This window comes from Hemiscyllium ocellatum, chromosome 45 (assembly GCF_020745735.1).
Source record: "Hemiscyllium ocellatum isolate sHemOce1 chromosome 45, sHemOce1.pat.X.cur, whole genome shotgun sequence".
NCBI classification, from domain to species: Eukaryota; Metazoa; Chordata; class Chondrichthyes; order Orectolobiformes; family Hemiscylliidae; genus Hemiscyllium; species Hemiscyllium ocellatum.
In genome coordinates this window covers 31,947,670-31,968,717 of record NC_083445.1, presented here as the reverse complement: position 1 = coordinate 31,968,717, position 21,048 = coordinate 31,947,670, and the positions used below count along the sequence as shown (strand labels likewise).

The following is a 21,048-nucleotide window of genomic DNA, read 5'->3' as shown; positions in this document are numbered from 1 at the left end:
TTAGGATTGAGATGAGGAGAAATTTCTTGACCCAGAGTGATGCGTCTGTAAAATTCCCTCCCACAGTTCACTGTTGAGGCCACAATGTTAAATCTTTTCACAAACTGGTTAGGACTAAAGGAATGAAAGGGCATGGGCTCACTGGCTCAGTGGTTAGCACCGCTGTCTCTCAGTGGCAGCAACCCGGGTTCGATTCCCGCCTCAGGCGACTGACTGTGTGGAGTTTGCACGTTCTCCCCGTGTCTGCGTGGGTTTCCTCCAGGTGCTCCAGTTTCCTCCCACAGTCCAAAGATGTGCAGGTTAGGGTGAATTGGCCATGGGAAATTGCTCATAGTGTTAGGTGTATTAGTCAGGGGTAAATGTAGGGGAATGGGTCTGGGTGGCTTACTCTTGTTGGGTTAACTGGCCTGTTTCCACACTGTAGGGCCTCTGAGTGAGGGAACACTGGATCAGATGATCAGCCGTGAGTGGTAGGGCAGGCTCGAAGGACTGAATGGCCTCATCCCGCTCCTGTTCTATGCCTGTGTTTCTAAGTCTTTGGTTAAGGTGTCTCCCACTCTTAAATGTTTTGTAAATTGGTGGTAAAGAATGTGAAAGATCAGCAGCATTAATAACTGGATATTATAAGAAGAACCAGAGGCAGCTCCATAAGGGAGGTTAGATTAGATTACTTACAGTATGGAAACAGGCCCTTCGGCCCAACAAGTCCACACCGACCCGCCGAAGCGCAACCCACCCATTCCCCTACATTTACCCCTTACCTAACACTACGGGCAATTTAGCATGGCCAATTCACCTGACCCGCACATCTTTGGACTGTGGGAGGAAACCGGAGCACCCGGAGGAAACCCACGCAGACACAATGTGCAAACTCCACACAGTCAGTTGCCCGAGTCGGGTTATGGAGATTTTCCATAAGGGAACCACTATTTACAGCTCAGCCAAACGTTTCAGGTTGGGGAAGAATCACAAAAGTCAGAATCAGTGGGGAAACAGCCTGAAGGTCACCAGAGCTGAAAACTGCTGAGAGAGCGCTTGGGAACAAATTAAATTGCAGGACCTGAAATGTAGGAATCTCCGAATGCCTGGGTGCCATGTGCTCATGTGGTCCAGAATAGGTGAGGAGACCAAGTTCCGTGATAGCCTCTGGCTCCATCATCCCTCAGGCAATGTAGATTATTTACTGATTTGGGGCAAGATTAGAATGGTTTGCACTCCAGCAAGACTGGGAGCAGTATACTCATCGGCATTCATCAGTCCAGCGAGGGAGGGGTTAAGCTGGAGCAGCAGGTGGGTGGGAACCAGAGGAGCGAGACAAGGATGTGAGAGAAACCGAGTGAAAGAGAGGAAAGTAGAAAGCAACACTGGAACTGGAGGCTAGCAGTAAATAGAACTGGAGTGCAAAGGAAATCTTTCAAAATATCAGAGACCAGTCTAAAGATACTATTGATAAACCCATAACGGCTGAAACACCACCAGAACGCTGGAGATCCTGAAACAGTCTGGCAACATCTGTACGGAGAGAGAAAACGGTTAAAATTCTAAATACATTCTGAGGAAGGGTCACTGGACTCTACCTCTGTTTTTCCCTCTCCTGATGCTGCCAGACCTGCTGAGTTTCTCCAGCCCTTCATTTCTGAAGAATGCACAGAGCATTCACAATAAGGTGGACAAATGTACAGTGTAAAGGATTACAATATGATAGTAATGGTAGAGTCTTGGCTGTGGGCTGACCAAGCCTGGGAGCTGTACATCCAAGAGTATTCAATCTTCAGAAAGGACAGGGAAAAGAGGAAAGGAGATGGGCTGAAATTGATAGTGAAAGCTGCAATTCATCGACAAATCAGAACAGATATTGGTGGAGGAAATCTACGTGTAGAATCAGTTGGGTGGAGTTAAGCAAGAGGGGTGGAGAACGTTAGTGGGAGTTATCTATCGTCCTCCACGCTGTAATGGTGCAGAAAGGGCAGCAGTAAACAGGAAATTAGAGATGTACACCCAAGGGTGCTCCAATAATCATGGGTGATCTCAATCTACATATACACTGGGCATACAACATGAGCAATAATTCTGTGGTGGATCAGTTCTTGGAATGTGTACTAGATGGGTGTTTAGATGAGTACGTTGAGAAACCAGCTGCAGGCAAGCTATCTTTGACTTGGTTTGATGCAGTAGAAGTACACAGAACAGAAGAGGCCCTTCGGCTGATTGAGGCTGTGTCACAAAAAGTACATTACTCCCCACACTCCTCTCGTTTTACCAGAGTATGCCCATTGCCTTGAATGTTATGACACTGCAAGTACTTCTAAAAGGTTTAGGGCTCCCCCTTTCAATGACCTTTCCAATGTGGCCCAGATCCCCGCTACTCTCTGGGCGAAAATATGTTTCTTCAAATCCTTTCTCAACCTTTCACTTCAAAAGTATGCTTATTCCCCTTCAACTAAGGGGAACAGATGCTTATATTCACCCGGCGCCTGCCCCTCCGATTCTGACCCACCTTCATCAGATACCCCCTTCGTCCTTTTCCGCTCCAAAGAAAAGAACTTTCAGGACCACTTGGAGCATTGATACACAGAGGGATCTTGGGGTGCAAGGGCACAGCTCCCTGGAAATGGCACTTCAGGCAGATAAGGTGGTAAAGAAGGCATAGGACATGCCTGCTTTCATCAGGTGGGGTGTTGTATATAAAAGTTGGCCAGTTATTTTACAGCTGCATAAACTTGAGGCCAGATTTGAAGTATTGTGTGCAGTCCTGGTCATCACATCGCAAGGATGTAGAAGCTTTAAGAGTGTGTGCAAATGAGGTTTACCAGGTTGTTACTTGGGTTGGAGTGTTTTACCTCTGAGAAAGGTTGGACAAACTTAGATTATATTAACTAATGCATCAGAAACTGAGGGGTGACCAGATAGAATATATAAAATTGAGAAGTGTGGATAAGGAGATAGCTGGATTCTTTCTCCCAGGGTGAAAATGTCAAATACTAGGGGGTATATTTTAAGGTGACGGGGGGGTGGAGTTGAAAGGAGATGTGTAAAGTAAGTTGCTTTTTACACAGGAGATTGTAGGTGCCTGAGGAGCACTGAGGGCGGAGATGGTGGAAGCAGATATGATAGCAATGTTAAAGGGAACATGGAGAGGCAGGGAATAGAAGGATATAGACTTGTTTTAAAATGGCATCATGGTCAGTGTAGAAACGCTGGCCTGAACGGTCTGATCCTGTGCTCTACTATTCTGTGTTCTAACTTGAACTTATCCAGCCTCTTCATAGCTGGAATGCTTCATCCCAGCCCAAATCTACCCTCCCAATGTAGTCATACCCTTCTCATAGGATAGAGACCAGAACTGCCCACAGTACTCCAGCTGTGGCCTAACCCAAGCTCTGTACTGCTCCAACATCACCTCTGTGTTTTTACCATCTACGCCATGATTGATGAAGGGAAGTGATCTACCTGCTGGTAACCTGTCCAGCCACCTTCAGGGAGCTGTCAACAAGAACCTCGAGGTCCTGCTGTTTCTCTGAGCTTCCTCGTCTCCTGCCATTCATTGATTAATCCCCGGGCTTGTGCCTTTTTCCAAAGTGCATCACCTCCCATTGATCAGGGGTTCAGCTCCATCTGTCACTGATCTGCCCATATGACCACTCCATCTGTATTCTCCTGTAATCTCATACTTTACTCACTGCCAACCACACACAGCCGATCTGCTGCACACAGACATACACATGCATGCACACACTAACAACCCTCACTGCCACCACCACATTCTCATCTATACCATTTATAAGTCTCCCATACAGTATTCAGCAGCCATTCTTATGGTACATCATTGCACATTGGGCTCCAAGCACTCAAACAGCCTCCTCCCACCATCTATCACAAAGCTGATGTTTGGGTCCAACTTGCCAAGTGATCCTGGATTCCGTGAGCTTTTACCTCCTTCATCAATATCCCATATGGGACCTTGTCAAAGAACTTGAAGTCCATAAAAATTAATCAGCTGTCCTACCCTCATCTACTTTGTTGGTCACCTAATTGAGAAATGTTAGGTGTAATTTCCCTCTGAGAAAGCCACGCTGCCTTTCTCTGCACTAGCCAGACATTTTCTAAATGGGGATTAATGTTCCCCTTCACTATTTTCTCCAATAGTTTCCCCATTAGACTAACTGGTGTATAAATCGCCTTTGTAAAGTGGAACCGCGTTACCTGTCCTCTGGCATCACCCCTGTGGCCACAGAACACTTCACAATTTGGTGATGACATAATTTCCTCTCTTGTCTCCCACGGCCTTCTGGGATTTGTCTGCTTTCCACCATAACCTCCAGCAGCCCCTTGGTGTGTGTGTGTAGGGTGAGGAAAAGGCATATGGGACACTCCACTTGATCAGTTGAGGCATAGACTACAAAACCAGGGCAATCCTGTTGAAGTTATATTGGACCTTGGTGAGACCACAGTGAGAGTACTGTGTGGGGTTCTGGTTGTCTCTATTACGGGAAGGATGAGAGTGCCCTGGAGGGGTGCAGAGGTGGTTCATCAGGGTACAGCCTGGGATGGAAAATTTTCTGGCGTTGCACAGGCTTGGGTTATTTTCATTGCGGTTGAGAAGACTAAGGGGTGATCTGATTGAGGTGTACAAGATTGAGATGCATGCACAGGGTGGAGAAGGAGCAGCTGTTCCCCTTAATTGAAATGTCAGTCATGGCTCGAGGTGACAGGTTTGGGGATGATGTGAGGGAAGAACTATTTTTTGCTCAGAGGGTGGTGACAGTCAGGAATGTGCTGGTTGGGAGGGTAACCGAGACAAATTGCCTCACATCCTTTTAAAAAAAAAAGTACCCGGATGAGCATGTGACATCGGAACCTTCAAGGCTCTTGGCCAAGTGTTGATCATTGGGATTAGGTTGCAGGTGAGGTATTTCTCATGTCTCCGTACAGACTTGGTGGGTCCTGCACTGTGAGATTCCATGATCACCTGTAGCCAGTGCATCTTCTGCACTTGCTATCCTTGTCCTTCTGAGTAAAGATCCATGTGAAGTACATTTGACCATGTCCTCCATTTTGATGCACAGATTGCTCCCTTGGTCCCTACTCCTCCCCTGGTAATTCTATAAGGAGGAGTCGATTTATAATCTTGAGAGATCATTAAGGAAAAAGTGATCATTAACATAATAGCATCCTTCAATCTGATCAAAAGTAAAGTAATCCAATCCAAAACTAAGGTTCGAAATCTTATCAAAAGAAACAATAAATGTTACTGGAATAGACTTGGGTAGCTTCCTGAAATGTCATTGTAGTAAATAGGCAGTGGGTCATAGGAAATGTTAAGAAGTGCATGTGTTGTAGCAGTTGTATGTTCCTTTCAGGCATAAAATCATAATGTGGCAGAACTGTGGTTAACAAAAGCAATTAAGGAATGTATTAGCTCTAAGGAGGAGCCACATAAAGCTGCTAGAAAAGTGATATTTTTAAAAATTCATTCACACGTTATGGGGATTGCTGTGAAGGCAAGCATTTATTGGCTATTGTTTTCAATTTTCCAGCGCTCTCTGCAAGTATCTTGCTTGGATTTTTCAACACAGTCACTCTTACCTCACCTCTGGAAGTGAGCTTTTTTATTTCTTCATGTTTGGACCAAAGCTCCTGTTGGGTTATGGGCCAGGTGTCATCGGTCGAGCTCAAACGGAGGGTCTGTGATCAGGTTATTGCAGCTTGGAAACTCTATAGATGACACCTTCTGTCACTTTGCTGATGATTGGGAGTGGACTGATGGGGTGGCATTTGATTTGTAGGCATAGCCAGTGCCTGTGTGGATTTCCTGCAAATGTTCCGATTCTCCTACAGTTCATAGACGTGCAGGTTTGGTGTATTGGCCACTCTGAATTGTCCATAGTGTCCAGGGCTGTGCAGGCTATGTGGATTAGTCGTGGAAGATGTAGGGTTAGAGGGATAGGGTAGGGAGGTGGGTCTGGGTGGGATACTCTTCGGAGGAGCAGTATGGACTCGATAGGCTGGATGGCCTGCTTCCACACTGTAAGGATTCTATGACTCTCTGAATATCATTTTAATGTAACTATTCTGAAATAGCTTAGCCAGGATTTGCAGCTGGTTTTGGAGCTCAACTCTTCAGCACTATATCCAGAATGTGTTCGGGGCTGGAGCATTTGCAGTGACCAGTGCATTTAACTATTTTTGATGGGGTTAATCAAATCTGGGTGCTTTGTGATCATTGTTACGGAGGTGATCATGTTTAATTCTACATTTGTTTTGCTTCATTAATTGGCTGAATGTAACTTCCCCCAGATGTCGTGGTGGAATGGTTTGTCCCTTCTCCAGTGTCACTAACCCAGCACCAGAACTGCCTTACTCCAGATAAAGTGGAAGGTATTTTTGTTTCTGTCCGTAGATACACACACTGTTGGACAGGGAAATGCTGGTTTTAAATCTGAAACCTCCCCATCTCGATTGTATGTAGCGTTTTGTGACACACTCTGGTAGAAGAGAGAGATTGACAAAACGTTAACAGGAAGGTTGAATGAGAGTGAATATTGCCTGCCTGTGTTCACACATGATTTCTTGTAAAAAGCATCAGGAAATGGTGGTATGGGTGACACTCGAGATTTTTTTTTCTTCTGCGGCAATGTCTAAATGTAGTGATTGGTAGGAGTTGTTGAGTAGAAACTGCCTGTTCAATGAGCATTAGACTTCCCGTATTAGATTATCTGACTGCAATCACAGAGCATGTGTGAAAACACCTCTGTCATGTGAGTCACACATGTGAACATGAAGTTCTCGAGCTGCACTTTCTTTCTGCATGTTACGCTGCCAGTGCACGTTATTTTATAAAGAGCTTTGGGGCTCGGAGGCCCTGGTTTCTGAAACTGAGGCAGTGATAAATCTAAAAACCTATCTAGGACTGACTCTATCACCAGAATGTTGCCTTTTAAGCCCTGTATCAATCCAAAAAGTCTCATATGGGGCACTCCATAAGGTGGCTCCCTTAAAGTGTTACATACGTAAGTGCATGTACTCATGAGTGGCTAGAGAGGGCATTAGATAGTGTAAATAAAGCCATTCACAGATTAGTTTGCCCTCAATGTGGGATCTGCATCTTACTGTCTAATGCCCCGAAATACTTGCGGCCCATTACCCTCGCCTCATAAAAAGTGTCACAGTCATTGTTCCTTCACCCAAAAGCTAGATATTAGTTGTTCAATTGTCTCTGTCACTTCCTACCACTACCCACAAGGTGTCGGTAATTCCTGATCTCTATCCCAAGCAGGTGTAATTATCTATACACTTCCCTTTCTCTGCCTGTCTTTTTCCCTTTCTTCCTCATTGAATCTCTCCCAGTATGTTTGCTGCCACCCCAGCCTCTTCCCCCTATTTAGCCTCTTACTGTTCATCTTGACAGTTAAGATTAGGAGGAGATCACTTGGTCCTGAGTTTTGACGGGCCATTAATTTGAACGTGAATATCAACAAATGCATCAACTTGGAACAGGAAATTACATCACCATGGAATATGATGTCACCATAGGAAATGACATCAACCAAAGGAAACCTAAACACACAAAAAGCGGGCCATTTAACTAGTGCTTCATCCAGAGGCTCACTGAAGATGTTACCTAGTGTGGTGACGAAACGTCTGTAAATGAACCTTCCAGCTCAGCGAGCAAACCTACTTCCTTGAACATGAATGATCAGTAGCCCAACTCCATTTCTCCATCTTTGTTGTTTGTCCCTTGATGGCCTTACTCAACCAGAACCCATGGATCTCATTCCCAGCTTCAGTTTTGCCGCTGAACATTCCCAGCTTCAGTTTTGCCGCTGAACATTCCCAGCTTCAGTTTTGCCGCTGAACATTCCCAGCTTCAGTTTTGCCGCTGAACATTCCCAGCTTCAGTTTTGCCGCTGAACGTTCCAGCGTCAGTTTTAAAATGTTGCCCTGTCCTTTGGAAGTCCCCGCTTTCAGTTTTGATAAAAAACCGGTATGTGACAATGGAATGGAGCTGAAATCCCAAGCCTCGTTTGTAGAAATATAGGGCTGTAAATCCCAAGTCCTCTGATTCATGTATTGGAATATCCAGATCCCCCAACCCCGAGTTCCACAATCCTCCTGTATTTAAATAGTCTGTTGCTCATCTGTCCTTCGTACCAAAGTGGGCAGGTTCACATTAAGCTCCATTTGTCATGTTTGCTCATTCACTTCACCCATTACAGACAATGCCTCCCCTTGATAACTTCCTTACTTGTCTGAGTGGTATCAGAAACTTGCGTTACCATCTGTTTAGGGAGAGAGAGGTGGTGCAGTGACAAACAATCAAAAGACTCAGGCTAGTCACTAGCAACAGGAACTTGAACACCACCATGGCAAATGGCGAAATTTGAATTTGGTTAACAAATCTGGAAACAATCCCACACTGAAATGGGGTGGCACGGTGGCTCAGTGGTTAGCACTGCTGCCTCACAGTGCCAGGGACTCTGGTTCAATTCCAGCCTCGGGTGACTGTCTGTGTGGAGTTTGTACCTTCTCCCTGTGTATGCGTGGGTTCCCACCAAGTGCTCCGGTTTCTTCCCACAGTCCAAAGGCATACAGGTAGCTGGATTAGCCATGTTAAATTGCCCGTAGTTAGGGATGTACAGGTTAGGGTGGATTGGCTGTGTTAAATTGCCCATAGTCCAGGGATGTATAGGTTAGGGTGGATTGGCTGTGTTAAACTGCCCGTAGTCCAGGGATGTACAGGTTAGGGTGGATTGGCTGTGTTAAATTGCCCGTAGTCCAGGGATGTACAGGTTAGGGTGGATTGGCCGTGTTAAATTGCCCGTAGTTAGGGATGTACAGGTTAGGGTGGATTGGCTGTGTTAAATTGCCCATAGTCCAGGGATGTACAGGTTAGGGTGGATTGGCTGTGTTAAATTGCCCGTAGTCCAGGGATGTACAGGTTAGGGTGGATTGGCCGTGTTAAATTGCCCATAGTTAGGGATGTACAGGTTAGGGTGGATTGGCTGTGTTAAATTGCCCATAGTTAGGGATGTGCAGGTAGGTGGATTGGCCGTGCTAAATTGCCCATAGTTAGGGATGTGCAGGTAGGTGGATTGGCCGTGCTAAATTGCCCATAGTTAGGGATGTGCAGGTTAGAGTGGATTGGCTGTGTTAAGTTGCCCGTAGTCCAGAGATGTACAGGTAGGTGGATTACCCATGGGAAATTGAGGGTTATAGGGATGGGCCGAATGGATTCTATGATCTATCAAATGACCAGCAAACCACTTGGTTACATCTAATGACCATAAAATCTAATAAAAGGAATGTAGCTGAATGGACCTGGCGTTGGTCATGGCATCAGAAACAACAATCACACAAATGGTCCTTTTGGGTCCTGCAGTCCTAGTAACATGTGGGGACTTGTCCCATATATTCGTCAAAGCACCTCCAGCCAGAATTATACCTTACCCACACTATCCCAGATACCACCACCATCACCATCACCATTCCCTAATGGCCACTAGGTGGAAATTAGCCTGCAAGACCTGACTATTGACTCCAATTCCTATGTTTGTCATGATATCTGGTCAAATAGTGAGCAAGGAAATCTGCTGGTTAACACGATATTCTCCTCTCCCCTCCCCACCCAAACAAGCCCCCACCTCAGCTGGTCCATGAGCTCTCCTCCATGTTGACCATTTAGAGGATCCACTGTACTCAGGGGAGGGGATTTCAGTCTCCATGACCAAGGCAGGGTAGCCCCTCTCCTGGTCCAGCCCCTAAAGAGTGTCGATATTGGACTGGCTGTACGGCCCATGGTAAGGAAACCAAGGGGCAGCAACATACTTGACTTCATCCTCATTAACCTTGGTATCACTGCATCTATCTGTGACGATATCAGTAAAAATGACCACCACCACAGTCTTTGTGAGGACAATGTCCTGCTTTTAATTCGAAGGTGCACTTCTTTGTGTTGCATTATCACTGTACTACACGGGGCCAATTTTGAGCAACTCTCCCAAGCAAAACTGGGCATCTGTGAGGCAAACTGAGCAGCAGTAGTGTTGTAAATAATCACCATGGCACAGCAAACCCTCCCAATCTGCCATTGCTATCAGCATCAGGCATACCTGGAAATGAACTGGCAAAGTGGTGAAGCTTCAAAACAGGACCACTTGCGTTTCGAACAACATAAAATAGCCTGGACCAAGTGGTATCACTCTCACTTAAACAATCCATAGTCTCTGCAGTGGACCCCCATCCAGCTGTGACTGGTGGTGGACAATTAAACGACCCACTGGAGGAAAAGATTTGACAAATAACCTCACCTTTGATAGGGAGCTTGGCACATCAGTTATAAATGACAAACCTGAAGCATTTACAAACCCCTTCAGCCATCAGTGCTGAGTAAATGACCCAATGAGGCCTTGACCTGAGGTGCCCAGGAACACTGACAGTCTTCAGCCAATTCCATTTGAACAACCTGAGATTACAAAACTGCTGAAGATGGTGGGTACTCAAAGTTTATGCGAAGATTTGTAGCTCGGGTGCTCGTTGTTATGGTTCTGTTCGCCGAGCTGGGAATTTGTGTTGCAGACGTTTCGTCCCCTGTCTAGGTGACATCCTCAGTGCTTGGGAGCCTCCTGTGAAGCGCTTCTGTGATGTTTCCTCCGGCATTTATAGTGGGTACTGCGATATTGACATTCTGGCAATAATACTGAAGATAAGGAAGGATGTTGTGTAACTTGAAAGGGTTCAGAAACGATTTACAAGGATGTTGCCAGGGTTGGAGGATTTGAGCTACAGGGAGAGGCTGAACAGGCTGGGGCTGTTTTCCCTGGAGCGTCGGAGGCTGAGGGGTGACCTTATAGAGGTTTATAAAATCATGAGGGGCATGGATAGGGTAAATAGACAAAGTCTTTTCCCTGTGGTTGGGGAGTCCAGGACTAGAGGGGCATAGGTTTAGGGTGAGAGGGGCAAGATATAAAAGAGACCTGAGGGGCAGCTTTTTCACGCAGAGGGTGGTACGTGTATGGAATGAGCTGCCAGAGGAAGTGGTGGAGGCTGGTACAATAACAACATTTAAAATGCATCTGGATGGGTTTATGAATAGGAAGGGTTTGGAGGGATATGAACCAAGTGCTGGAAAATGGGACTGGATTAGGTTCGGATATCTGGTCAGCATGGACAAGTTGGACCGAAGGGTCTATTTCGCTGCTGTACATTTCTGTGACTCGATGACGAGTGCTATGCAATTGGCCACACCCTTTGCCAGACTGTTCCAGTACAGTTCCATCTTCCTGACCGTTTGGAGAAAATGTCCAGGTATATCCTGCCCTCAAACAATGAGACCGTTCCAACACAGCCAACTCCTGGCCCATCAGTCTGCTCTCTGACCTCAGACATAGCACAGCCAACAATCACTTTAATATCAAAAGCACTTGCAGAACAATAACCTGCTCACTGGTGCTTAGGTTGAGCTCTGTCAAGCCAACTGTCAAGCTCCTGACTTCAATGTAGACAGAACAACAGAACTCCGAAACAGCAGTGAGATTGACAGCTATGCCTCACTGAGCTGAATGTGGCATCAAGGAGTATTCAATGAATGGCAAAACACTAGGCAGCTCCAAGGGATCTTGGTGAGTTTGTCCACAGCTCCCTGAAGGTGGCTAAATAGGTTATTAGTGTAGTTAAGAAAATCTCTGTGTCCCGTATGCTATGTTGCAGGTGTACCAGACTCTGGTTAGGCCCCAGATCTGGTCACTGCATTGCTGGAAGGATGTGATTGCACTGGCGAGGATGCAGAGGAGGTTCCCCAGGATGCTGCCTGAGATGGAGCATTGCAGCTAGTAAGACAGGCTGAATAAGCTTGGATTGTTTTTATTGGAGCAGAGAAGGTTATCTGTCCTACCTGATGGAAGTGAATAAGATTTGAAGGAACAGGATGAATAGAAAGCAACTGCGTACCTCTGTGTCGAAAGGTCAGCAACAAGGGGTGTAGTTTTAAGGCGATAGGTAAAGGTTTGATGAAAACAGTTTTCATCCAGAGGGTGGTGGGAGGTTGGAATATACTGTCTGAGAGAGTAGGTGAAGCAGTTAACCTCAACTTCTTATAAAGCACTTCAAGTGTCAATACAGTAACGACTGTGGGCCTAGTGCTGGAAGGTCAAACGAGTGTAGATTTAGTGTAGCTTTGTCAGGATGGACATTTTCTGTCAGGTTAGATTCCTTACAGTATGGAAACAGGCCCTTCGGCCCAACAAGTCCACACTGACCCCCTGAAGGATAACCCACCCAGACCCATTCCCCTATCTTATATTTATCCCGAACTAATGCACCTAACACTTTGGGCAATTTAGCATGGCCAATCCACCCTAACCTGCACATCTTTGGACTGTGGGAGGAAACCGGAGCACCCGGAGGAAACCCTCGCAGACACGGGGAGAACGTGCAAACTCCACACAGTCAGTTGCCCGGGGCTGGAATTGAACCTGGGTCCCTGGTGCTGTGAGGCAGCAGTGCTAACCACTGAGCCACCGTACCGCCCCTACTTGATGGGTGGAAGGGCCTTTTCTGCACTAAGATTCCAAGGAACTCTAGCAAACCGGAAGTTGATGAGAATCGGAGAGGGGGAATGCTCCATTAGTCGGAGTCAGACCTGGCACCAATTAATGTGCTCGTGTTTGTTGAAAATCATTCATTTTTAGGTGCAGGACGTCTCTGCAGGAGTTCCTTAATGTCCTCGGCCCAACCACCTTCAGCTGCTGCTTCAATGATCTTCCCTCCGTCATAAAGAAGGTCAGACACATAGATTCAGGCAGGTGCAGACAAGGCCCTTTGGGATTGTTGCAGACCCAATGGCCAATTTCCTGCACATGTCCCATATCCGATCTGATCAGAATGCGGGGAAGTGGGGATGTTCACTGAGTCCACAATAAGGCCTTGAACAGTACCCAGACTTGGGCTGACAAGTAACATTTATGTCACACAAATGCCAGGCAATGACATCTCCAAAAAGAGAGAATCCAACAATTGTCCCTTATTTTCAGTAGCAATGCCATTGCTGGATTCCCCCCTATCGATGTTCTGAGGGGTACCATTGGCCAGAAATGGAACTAGACCAGCCAGATAAATACTGTGGCTATTAGAGCGTGTCAGGCACTGGGGATTCTGTGCCAAGTAACTTGTCCGCCAACTACAAAGCACAAGTCAAGGCTGTCATAAACGACACTCCACTTGCCCTGCATGAGTGTAGCACGGCACCATCCAGGACAAACTATCACTGTACCTAGCATGGCTGCTCCAACAGCACCGTCTGAACGTGTAACCTCCACTACCCAGAAGGACAAGGGGACACCGTCACCTGCATGCTCCCCATCCAAGCCACAGACATTCCTGACTTAGGAAAATATCATTGTTCCGTCACTCTTGTTGAGTCAGTGTCCTGGGACTCCCTCCCTAAGGGTATTTACAGCAAATGAACTGCATTGATTCAAGTGTCAGCTCACCACCAAACTCTCCAGAATAAATAGGGAGGGACGATAAGTGGCCAGCTATGCCCTTGGCCTGTGAATGAACAAATAAAAAAAAGTTTCAAAGAAATTTGTTCGCCATGTCCATATGATTGATGGGGCTGATCAGTTGATGAAGCTGCAGTAACCAGGCACAGATCCCTGTGGCCTTTCACTGGTTACAGCTAGCCAACCTGAACATGATTTATCAGGGCTTTCTGCTTCCTGTTAACTTCCAAATCAACTCCACCGACTACACAGTACAAACATGGAGTAAGCATTCTTCTAACTTCTGTAGTTTTCATTATGGCCCTTGTAACCCAGAGCATTCTCGTGAATGAATATTGTCCACCAGTTTTTAGTCATTTCCATATCTGAGTATCCAAATCAATCTGTTCCTGACAGTTCTCTGTTTCCTTTACTCGGTCTTTTGCGGTTTGACTTTGCATTCTGGCCTCTCACTCCGAGCCATAGAGATGAACATCATGGAAACAGACCCTCAGTCCAACTCAATTATCCCAACCCAATCTAGTCCCACCTGCCAGCACCTGACCCATATCCCTCCAAACCCTTCCGAGTTGGGAAGTTTGAAATTGCATTCATCTTTCAATGACAGGTTATGCATGTCTCTTGTTGCACTCGTGGTGACCTGCAGTGTCATCAGGACATCCACACCAATATTATTCTGATGAGTGAGTGATGAAGCAAGTGTCAGTGTCCCATTTTGGGCAGAACCTGAAGCCTGATCCTACGACAAAGGATCAGAAGTGGGGGGTTTATTTTCTCTGTGTGATGTTGCCTTTCACTAAGGGATTGGTGTATCTACAGCTTTGCTCCATGTAACCACCTTTTGTCCATTTCCCTTTGTACGTTCATTAACAAATATCTAGTAATCTGTTTGAAGTTAATAATTGTTCAGTTGTGGGAGTGAGGTCCAAGCTCACACTCGCCTCCCCTTCCTCGCATGTAGAAGTGTTTCATTCCAAAAAGATCTGGTTCTACTTCTTATACTATATCCTTTTACTCCTAGAGTGTCCAACCAGTAGGAATAGTTGCTCTCTCTTCCCATTAATTGTTTGGGAATTTCAAACATATTGTCCTTAATCTAAAAATACTAACATAGGAACGATGAGGCCATTCAGTCCCTCGAGCCAGCTCTGCCATTCCTATCTCATGGCAGATCATCACCCTCCGTGCCATCGTCCCTGGGCGCTCTCTCCCCCCACCAACGCCCCCCCAATATCCCTTGATGACAGTGCACCTTGAGGTTTTATCAGGCTCCATTTTGAACATGCTTAATGACTGTTTACATAGCCCTCCTGGACAGAGAATTCCAGAGATTCACTACCCTTTTTAGGAATGACATTTCTCCTTAGCTCCATCCTAAATGGCCTGCCTCTTTAATAGGAGACTCTGTCACCTGGTTCCAGATGCTCCTGGCTGGGGGAAACCTCCTGAGCCCTATAACGTTCTCTACACTTCATGAAGAATGGTTTTTATTCTTACAAATTCCAGGGGATACAGGCCCAGTCTGCTCAATCTCACCTTAAAGGATGGCATGGCCATCCCAGGAGAGAGTGTGGGAAAGCTCAGTTGTACTGCCTGTATGGAAGGTATCTCCTTCAGATAAGGAGAGCAAAGCTGTTTACAACACTATCGGTGCAGTCTCACCAAGATTCTCTACAACTGAAGCAAGCCGTCTTTCCTCCTGAACCCCCAACCTTCTGTAATAAAGACTAACACAATGTCTGCTTTCTTCATTGGTCTCTGCACCTTTCAGACTGTTTCAGTGACTTGCAAATAGGAGCACCAGCAGCACTTCCCAGTCCTTCACTGTTTAAGGAATATTGTGCATCTCCATTCTTCCTGGAGAAAGTGAGGACTGCAGATGCTGGAGGTCAGAGCTGAACATGTGTTGCTGGAAAAGCTCAGCAGGTCAGGCAGCATCCAAGGAACAGGAGATTCGACGTTTCGGGCATAAGTTCCTGAAGAAGGGCTTATGCCCGAAACATCAATTCTCCTGCTCCTTGGATGCTGCCTGACCTGCTGCGCTTTTCCAGCAACACATTTTCAGCTCTGATCTCCAGCATCAGCAGTCCTCACTTTCTCCCCTCAGTCTGTTAATAGTTTTATTCAGTGTTTGTTAAGAAAATAAGCTGTTATTTTTCTTCAGTGGAAATTAGGAGTTCATGTCACTCTCACACTCACTCACATTTTAACAGATGGTGAGGCTTTCTGGGTGTTTGGTTTTAATTAACAGAGGGTATGACTTCAGTGTCGTAACACCTTATTGAATAAAAAGGCGTGTTAATAATTTAGAGCCAGTTTATTTGACTGATGCTGGAATGGGATGGGGGAAGTGTGATCACCCATAGATGTGGACCCTGTCTTCATTTGGAGGTTAAGATGTGGTTTTGTTGAAACATAGAAGGTGCTGAGAGGTCTGGGCAGGGTGGATGTTGAACAGGAGGCACTGGAACTCAGGGGCACCGTTTTAAAAACAAGTTGGTTTCCATTGAGGTCTGAGGTGAGACTTTGTTTTGTTTTGAAGGGTGCAGAGTCTATGGGGCGCCCTGCTGAGAGGAGCCTGTGGTTAGGGTTGTCGGGTATTATTATGCCGAGGGAATAGATTCTTGAGTCAGCGGGATGTTGGAAGTTTAATGGAATAACAGGTTGGGGCCAAACTCCGATCAGCCCCGCCTTTCCTGAAGGTTGGTGCAAGTTTGATGGGTGGAATGGCCTGCCCAGCTTCTGATTCAGATGATTATATAAAACAGAGGCCAGAGATGGTTTACTGGGTGTGACTGTCTCTGGGGTACATGTAGCTGGAAACTGGCAGATCCCAAAATGTTGCTGGTCTGCAGAGAGAGGAAAATTATTAGGTTGGTTTGTTTTGTGGAGCTGTTCACTTGGACTGAAGTTAAACTAAATTAATTTCTACTCATTAGGCTTTAGAAGAATTCCCCATCATCACCAAAGTACAATGAATGCATTGACTGGCTGCCCCTCAGCTTTCTACCATGAACCTTCACGTGACAGGCAGAATCATGACCCCGAGGTCTGTGTCCAGTGAACTCTCACTTCATGTTAAGTGTTTGCATTCAAAAGTGTGGAACTTGATGGGCAAGTTGTCACAATTCAGGCAGTTGCTAGCACACTCCTCCCATTCGTTAATATCCGTGCGTGCAGCTAACTTCAGAGAGAGCTTCCCAATGTCCTCATAGCATTTCCTTTGGCCTTCCACTTAGCGCTGGCCGTCTGAGAGTTGAGGAAACAAGATCTGGTGAGGGAGATATCTGTCAGCTATTGGGTTACAATCCCTGCAGTGTGGAAGCACGCCATTCGGCCCATTGAGTTCACACTGACCCTCCAAAAAGCATCCCACCCAGACCCACCTCCCACCCTATCCCTTTGACCTTGCATTTGCCATGGTTAATCCATCTAGCGTGCTCATCCTTAGACAGTTTAGCATGGCCAGCCCACCCAACCTGCGTTTGTTTGGTCTGTGGGAGGAAAGCTGAGCCCCTGGCAGAAGCCCACACAGGCATGGAGAGAATGTGGAAACCCCATGCAGACAGTCACCTGAAGGTGGAGTCGAACCTGGGTCCCTGGCGCTGTCAGGTAGCATTGCGAACCACTGCGCCACTATACCACCTATGTTCAGGTCATCAGAGTTCATTTTACTGGAGGGTTTCCTAATTACTGTGGAGCTGGGTTCAAAAAAGAGCAATGTTTCTGAAGTCCATCCTGAGGATACAGCAGAGGCATTGTGGGTGGAATTTCCCCGTTGCTGATGCTCTTCAGTCTTGAAGCCACTCGAGTTGAGGGTATGCACGGTACCTGGCGTCGGAGTCTGAGTCAGCACATCTGTGATGTAGAGTCTGATCACTGTGAACACTGTCAGTTGTAGGTGACAGACAATCCCCACCCTCATTCCACAAATCAACAACTTGCTTTGACTTACTAAACATTTGTATGTAAGCATTCACTGCAATTCAGCCATCCAGCTCCTGACACATTATTGTTTAACTGTGGGTCCGTTTGCTTTCAGCAGTTTGTGGTACAGAATTTTAATTGGAGGGGGAGAGTGAGCTGAAAAGCAAACGATCCAGCTCCCCCCACTTGCTGTGAAATGTTCAGTTCTACCTTCTAGCCGTTGTGCTCCCTTCCAGAGAAACCAGCAGGTCACCCGGTAACTGAGCAAGAGAGAACAAGTCCACATTTTGAGTATAATCTTCGATCAAAAGGAAAGCTTTTCAAAAACAACTGATCAATATCGTGTGACATCGACAAAGAAGAATTTTTCCAAGCTTTATCCCAAGTTCATTCTGAAGAATTTTACAACCCACCATCTCTCACAGCAGTGAAACTGAAACTGTGCGTGTGTTGTACTTAGCTCACCTTCAGTCAGATCCCTGAACATGAGGCGTTATTAGCAGGGAAATAGAAGATACGAGTCAGCCTACACTGGGTTCTTCATACCTGGAACCAAGCATCAGCAGGCAGGGGCTAATTCTTTCGAACTGACCCTGAAATGTGGAGTGTTGTTGTGGTTTTAATCACTCCTGGGTGTCACTGGCTGGCCAGTCCTTATTGTCCCTGAACAGCTGCAGTCCATGTGCTGTCGAGTGGACCCGCAATGTTCATAAGGAGGAAATTTCCAGAAAATAAAAGTTTTCAAAAGCAGCGAGGTTACCTGCTTCTGAAAAGCCTTCCAGAAGGTTGCTATGTCAGCATTACTGCCTCCGGCAGCACTTCGTATTGTACAGCAACTGTGTAATCTTGAGATAACACCAAAGCAGGATGATATCAGAGCTGCGCTCAAAGATTTGAAATATCTGAGTCCAGGGAGTAAGAAGTGTGCGGCAGTAAGGTGGCATTGAGTTTAAAGAGTCAGCTAGGTACTAAAGCAACCTAGTGTTTTAACCAACAAGAATGAATGTGTTGTATGGAATGGATTCTATGATGAGTACTGTTGCAGCATACATTAAATGCAGTGTTTATTTTAATACTGTCCACTCATGGGATGTGAACATTGCTGGCTAGGCCAGAATTTACTGCTGTCCCTAATTGCCCAGAGGGCAGTTAGAATTAACCACGTTGCGTTGGGTCTAGAATCACACGTCCACTCGAGCAGGTTAGGGCACTAGTGAGTCAGCTGTGTGTTTCTGAGCATCAACACCGGTTTTGTGTCCATTACACGACTCTTGACTCCAGATTTTTAATTTAATCCAAATTCTATCTGCTATGGCCGGGTTTGAGCCCAGATCATTGCCAGGGTCTCTGGGTTAGTAATATAGCTGGAACTGCCACTAGGCCATTGTCCACCCCTCCTGTTAAATAACCAACAGCAATCATGGATCAGTTCAGCTTTCCACGCAGCAACATCAACCACTCATTTACAGACTTGCCACATATTTGAGTTGATCTTTCTCTGCATCTTCTGTAGTTATAACGCTGTATTCTGCTCAATTACCCTGAAGTACTTATGTAAGGCATGATTTGCCTGGTTAGCATGCAAAACAATACTTTTCACTGTATCTCAGTACATGTGGCAGTAATAAATCAAATCAAATAGTTCATTCAGATCATGGGGTGGGGCGGGAAGTGACGAAGTGTTGCTGGGTCGTTGGGAGAGTGGAATGTGTGCGTGCATGCCTGGTAAAGGTAAGCTGCTACGTTTGGAAGGAGGAAGATTTGGAGATCTCACTGCCTGAGACTGTTTATTAATGCCTAGCATTAATTTTTTGGAAAGAATGACACCGGCCAATATTGCGGTAGTGTTCCATTTCCGACTGAGACCCTGAGTTGCTGAATTCCCTGCGTGTCTCAATAGATGCTGTCATTATATGGCTGTCTTTCGGCTGCTTGACCCTTTTTTGTAAACCATTTTAATTTATTTATTCCAGAGAAACAGCTCGCTTCCTGATGAGAACAACATAATCCGCTTGCAGGAAGAGCTGAAAGCGCTGAAGCTGCGTGAGGCCGAGGCCGTGACTTCGATGAAAGCACTCCACCAGAAGGTGAAGGATTTGGATGAACACTGGCAGGTAAGCAAGAAGTGACTGCATCCAGTCAGCCCTTCTCCCATTCAAGCCATTGCTGTTGTAGTCCGTTCTGTATGGGACCTTGTCTTGCTGGTATGATCAGAATCGCAGAGTGTAAGGGCTCGGTTATAGAAGCAGATGATGTACACCAGGACATAGAGCTTCTGGCCCAGTGTTCAAAGCATCTTACACCGTTGGTGAGCACCTCTCATGTTGAACTGACCTATTTTCAGCGACATCTCGCCCGGACTGGAGGCCGATGGAAGGATTCCCCGAGGAAGAATGCCACCAATGAGTTGCACAACGAGCTGTTGACAGTGCGGTTTAGTGAAGCCCAGGCTCACGCGGAACTGAGGGAACTGAGACACACCGTACTGGAGCTGGAGGCACAGGTACTGACGGGTGTACGCTCGCTCATACACACCCCTCCACACACACACACCCACCTACACCCCTACACACACACACACACACACACACACACACACACACACACACACACACCGTGCTGGAGCTGGAGGCACAGGTACTGACGGGTGTACGCTCGCTCATACACACCCCTCCACACACACACACCCACCTACACCCCTACACACACACACACACACACACACACACACACACACACACACACACACACACACACACACACACACACACCGTACTGGAGCTGGAGGCACAGGTACTGACGGGTGTACGCTCGCTCATACACACCCCTCCACACACACACACCCACCTACACCCCTACACACACACACACACACACACACACACACACACACACACACACACACACACACACACCGTGCTGGAGCTGGAGGCACAGGTACTGACGGGTGTACGCTCGCTCATACACACCCCTCCACACACACACCCACCTACACCCCTACACACACACACACACACACACACACACACACACACACACACACACGTGCTGGAGCTGGAGGCACAGGTACTGACGGGTGTACGCTCGCTCACACACACCCCTCCACACACACACACCCACCTACACTCCTACACACACACACACACACACACACCCCGTGCTGGAGCTGGAGGCACAGGTACTGACGGGCGTACGCTCGCTCACACACACCTATACAGACACCGGCGCGCACACCTATACATACATACACACACACACACACACACACACACACACACCCCCGTGCTGGAGCTGGAGGCACAGCTACCGACTGGCGTATGCTCGCGCAAACACAAGCCCCTGCACATGCACACGTGTGTGCACATGCTTCACACCCCTGCACATCCCTATACACGCGCACTCACATCCCTGCACAAACACATGCACACATTCCTACACACACACATGTGCACACACCTACACATGCCTGATTGCACACCCCTGCGCATCCCTGCACGCACACTCGCACCCCTACCCACGCACGCACACCCACACCCCCACACACCCACATACACGCCTACACACACACACGCCCCTACACACACACACACCCCCACACACACACACGCACCTACACACGCAC

The 21,048-nt window shown here is 46.8% G+C and overlaps 1 protein-coding gene across 12 annotated transcripts in view; it reads left to right on the top strand.

Moving 5' to 3' along the window:
* The window catches only part of LOC132836039 (EVI5-like protein), a 313,206-nt gene that overhangs the window by 219,680 nt on the left and 72,478 nt on the right, over positions 1-21,048 (top strand). For all 12 annotated transcript variants that reach the window (XM_060855265.1, XM_060855263.1, XM_060855261.1 and 9 more), the window contains 2 exons: positions 19,400-19,540; positions 19,771-19,929. In XM_060855265.1, coding sequence (XP_060711248.1) covers positions 19,400-19,540; positions 19,771-19,929 — 300 coding nt within the window. The remainder of the gene's footprint in view (positions 1-19,399; positions 19,541-19,770; positions 19,930-21,048) is intronic.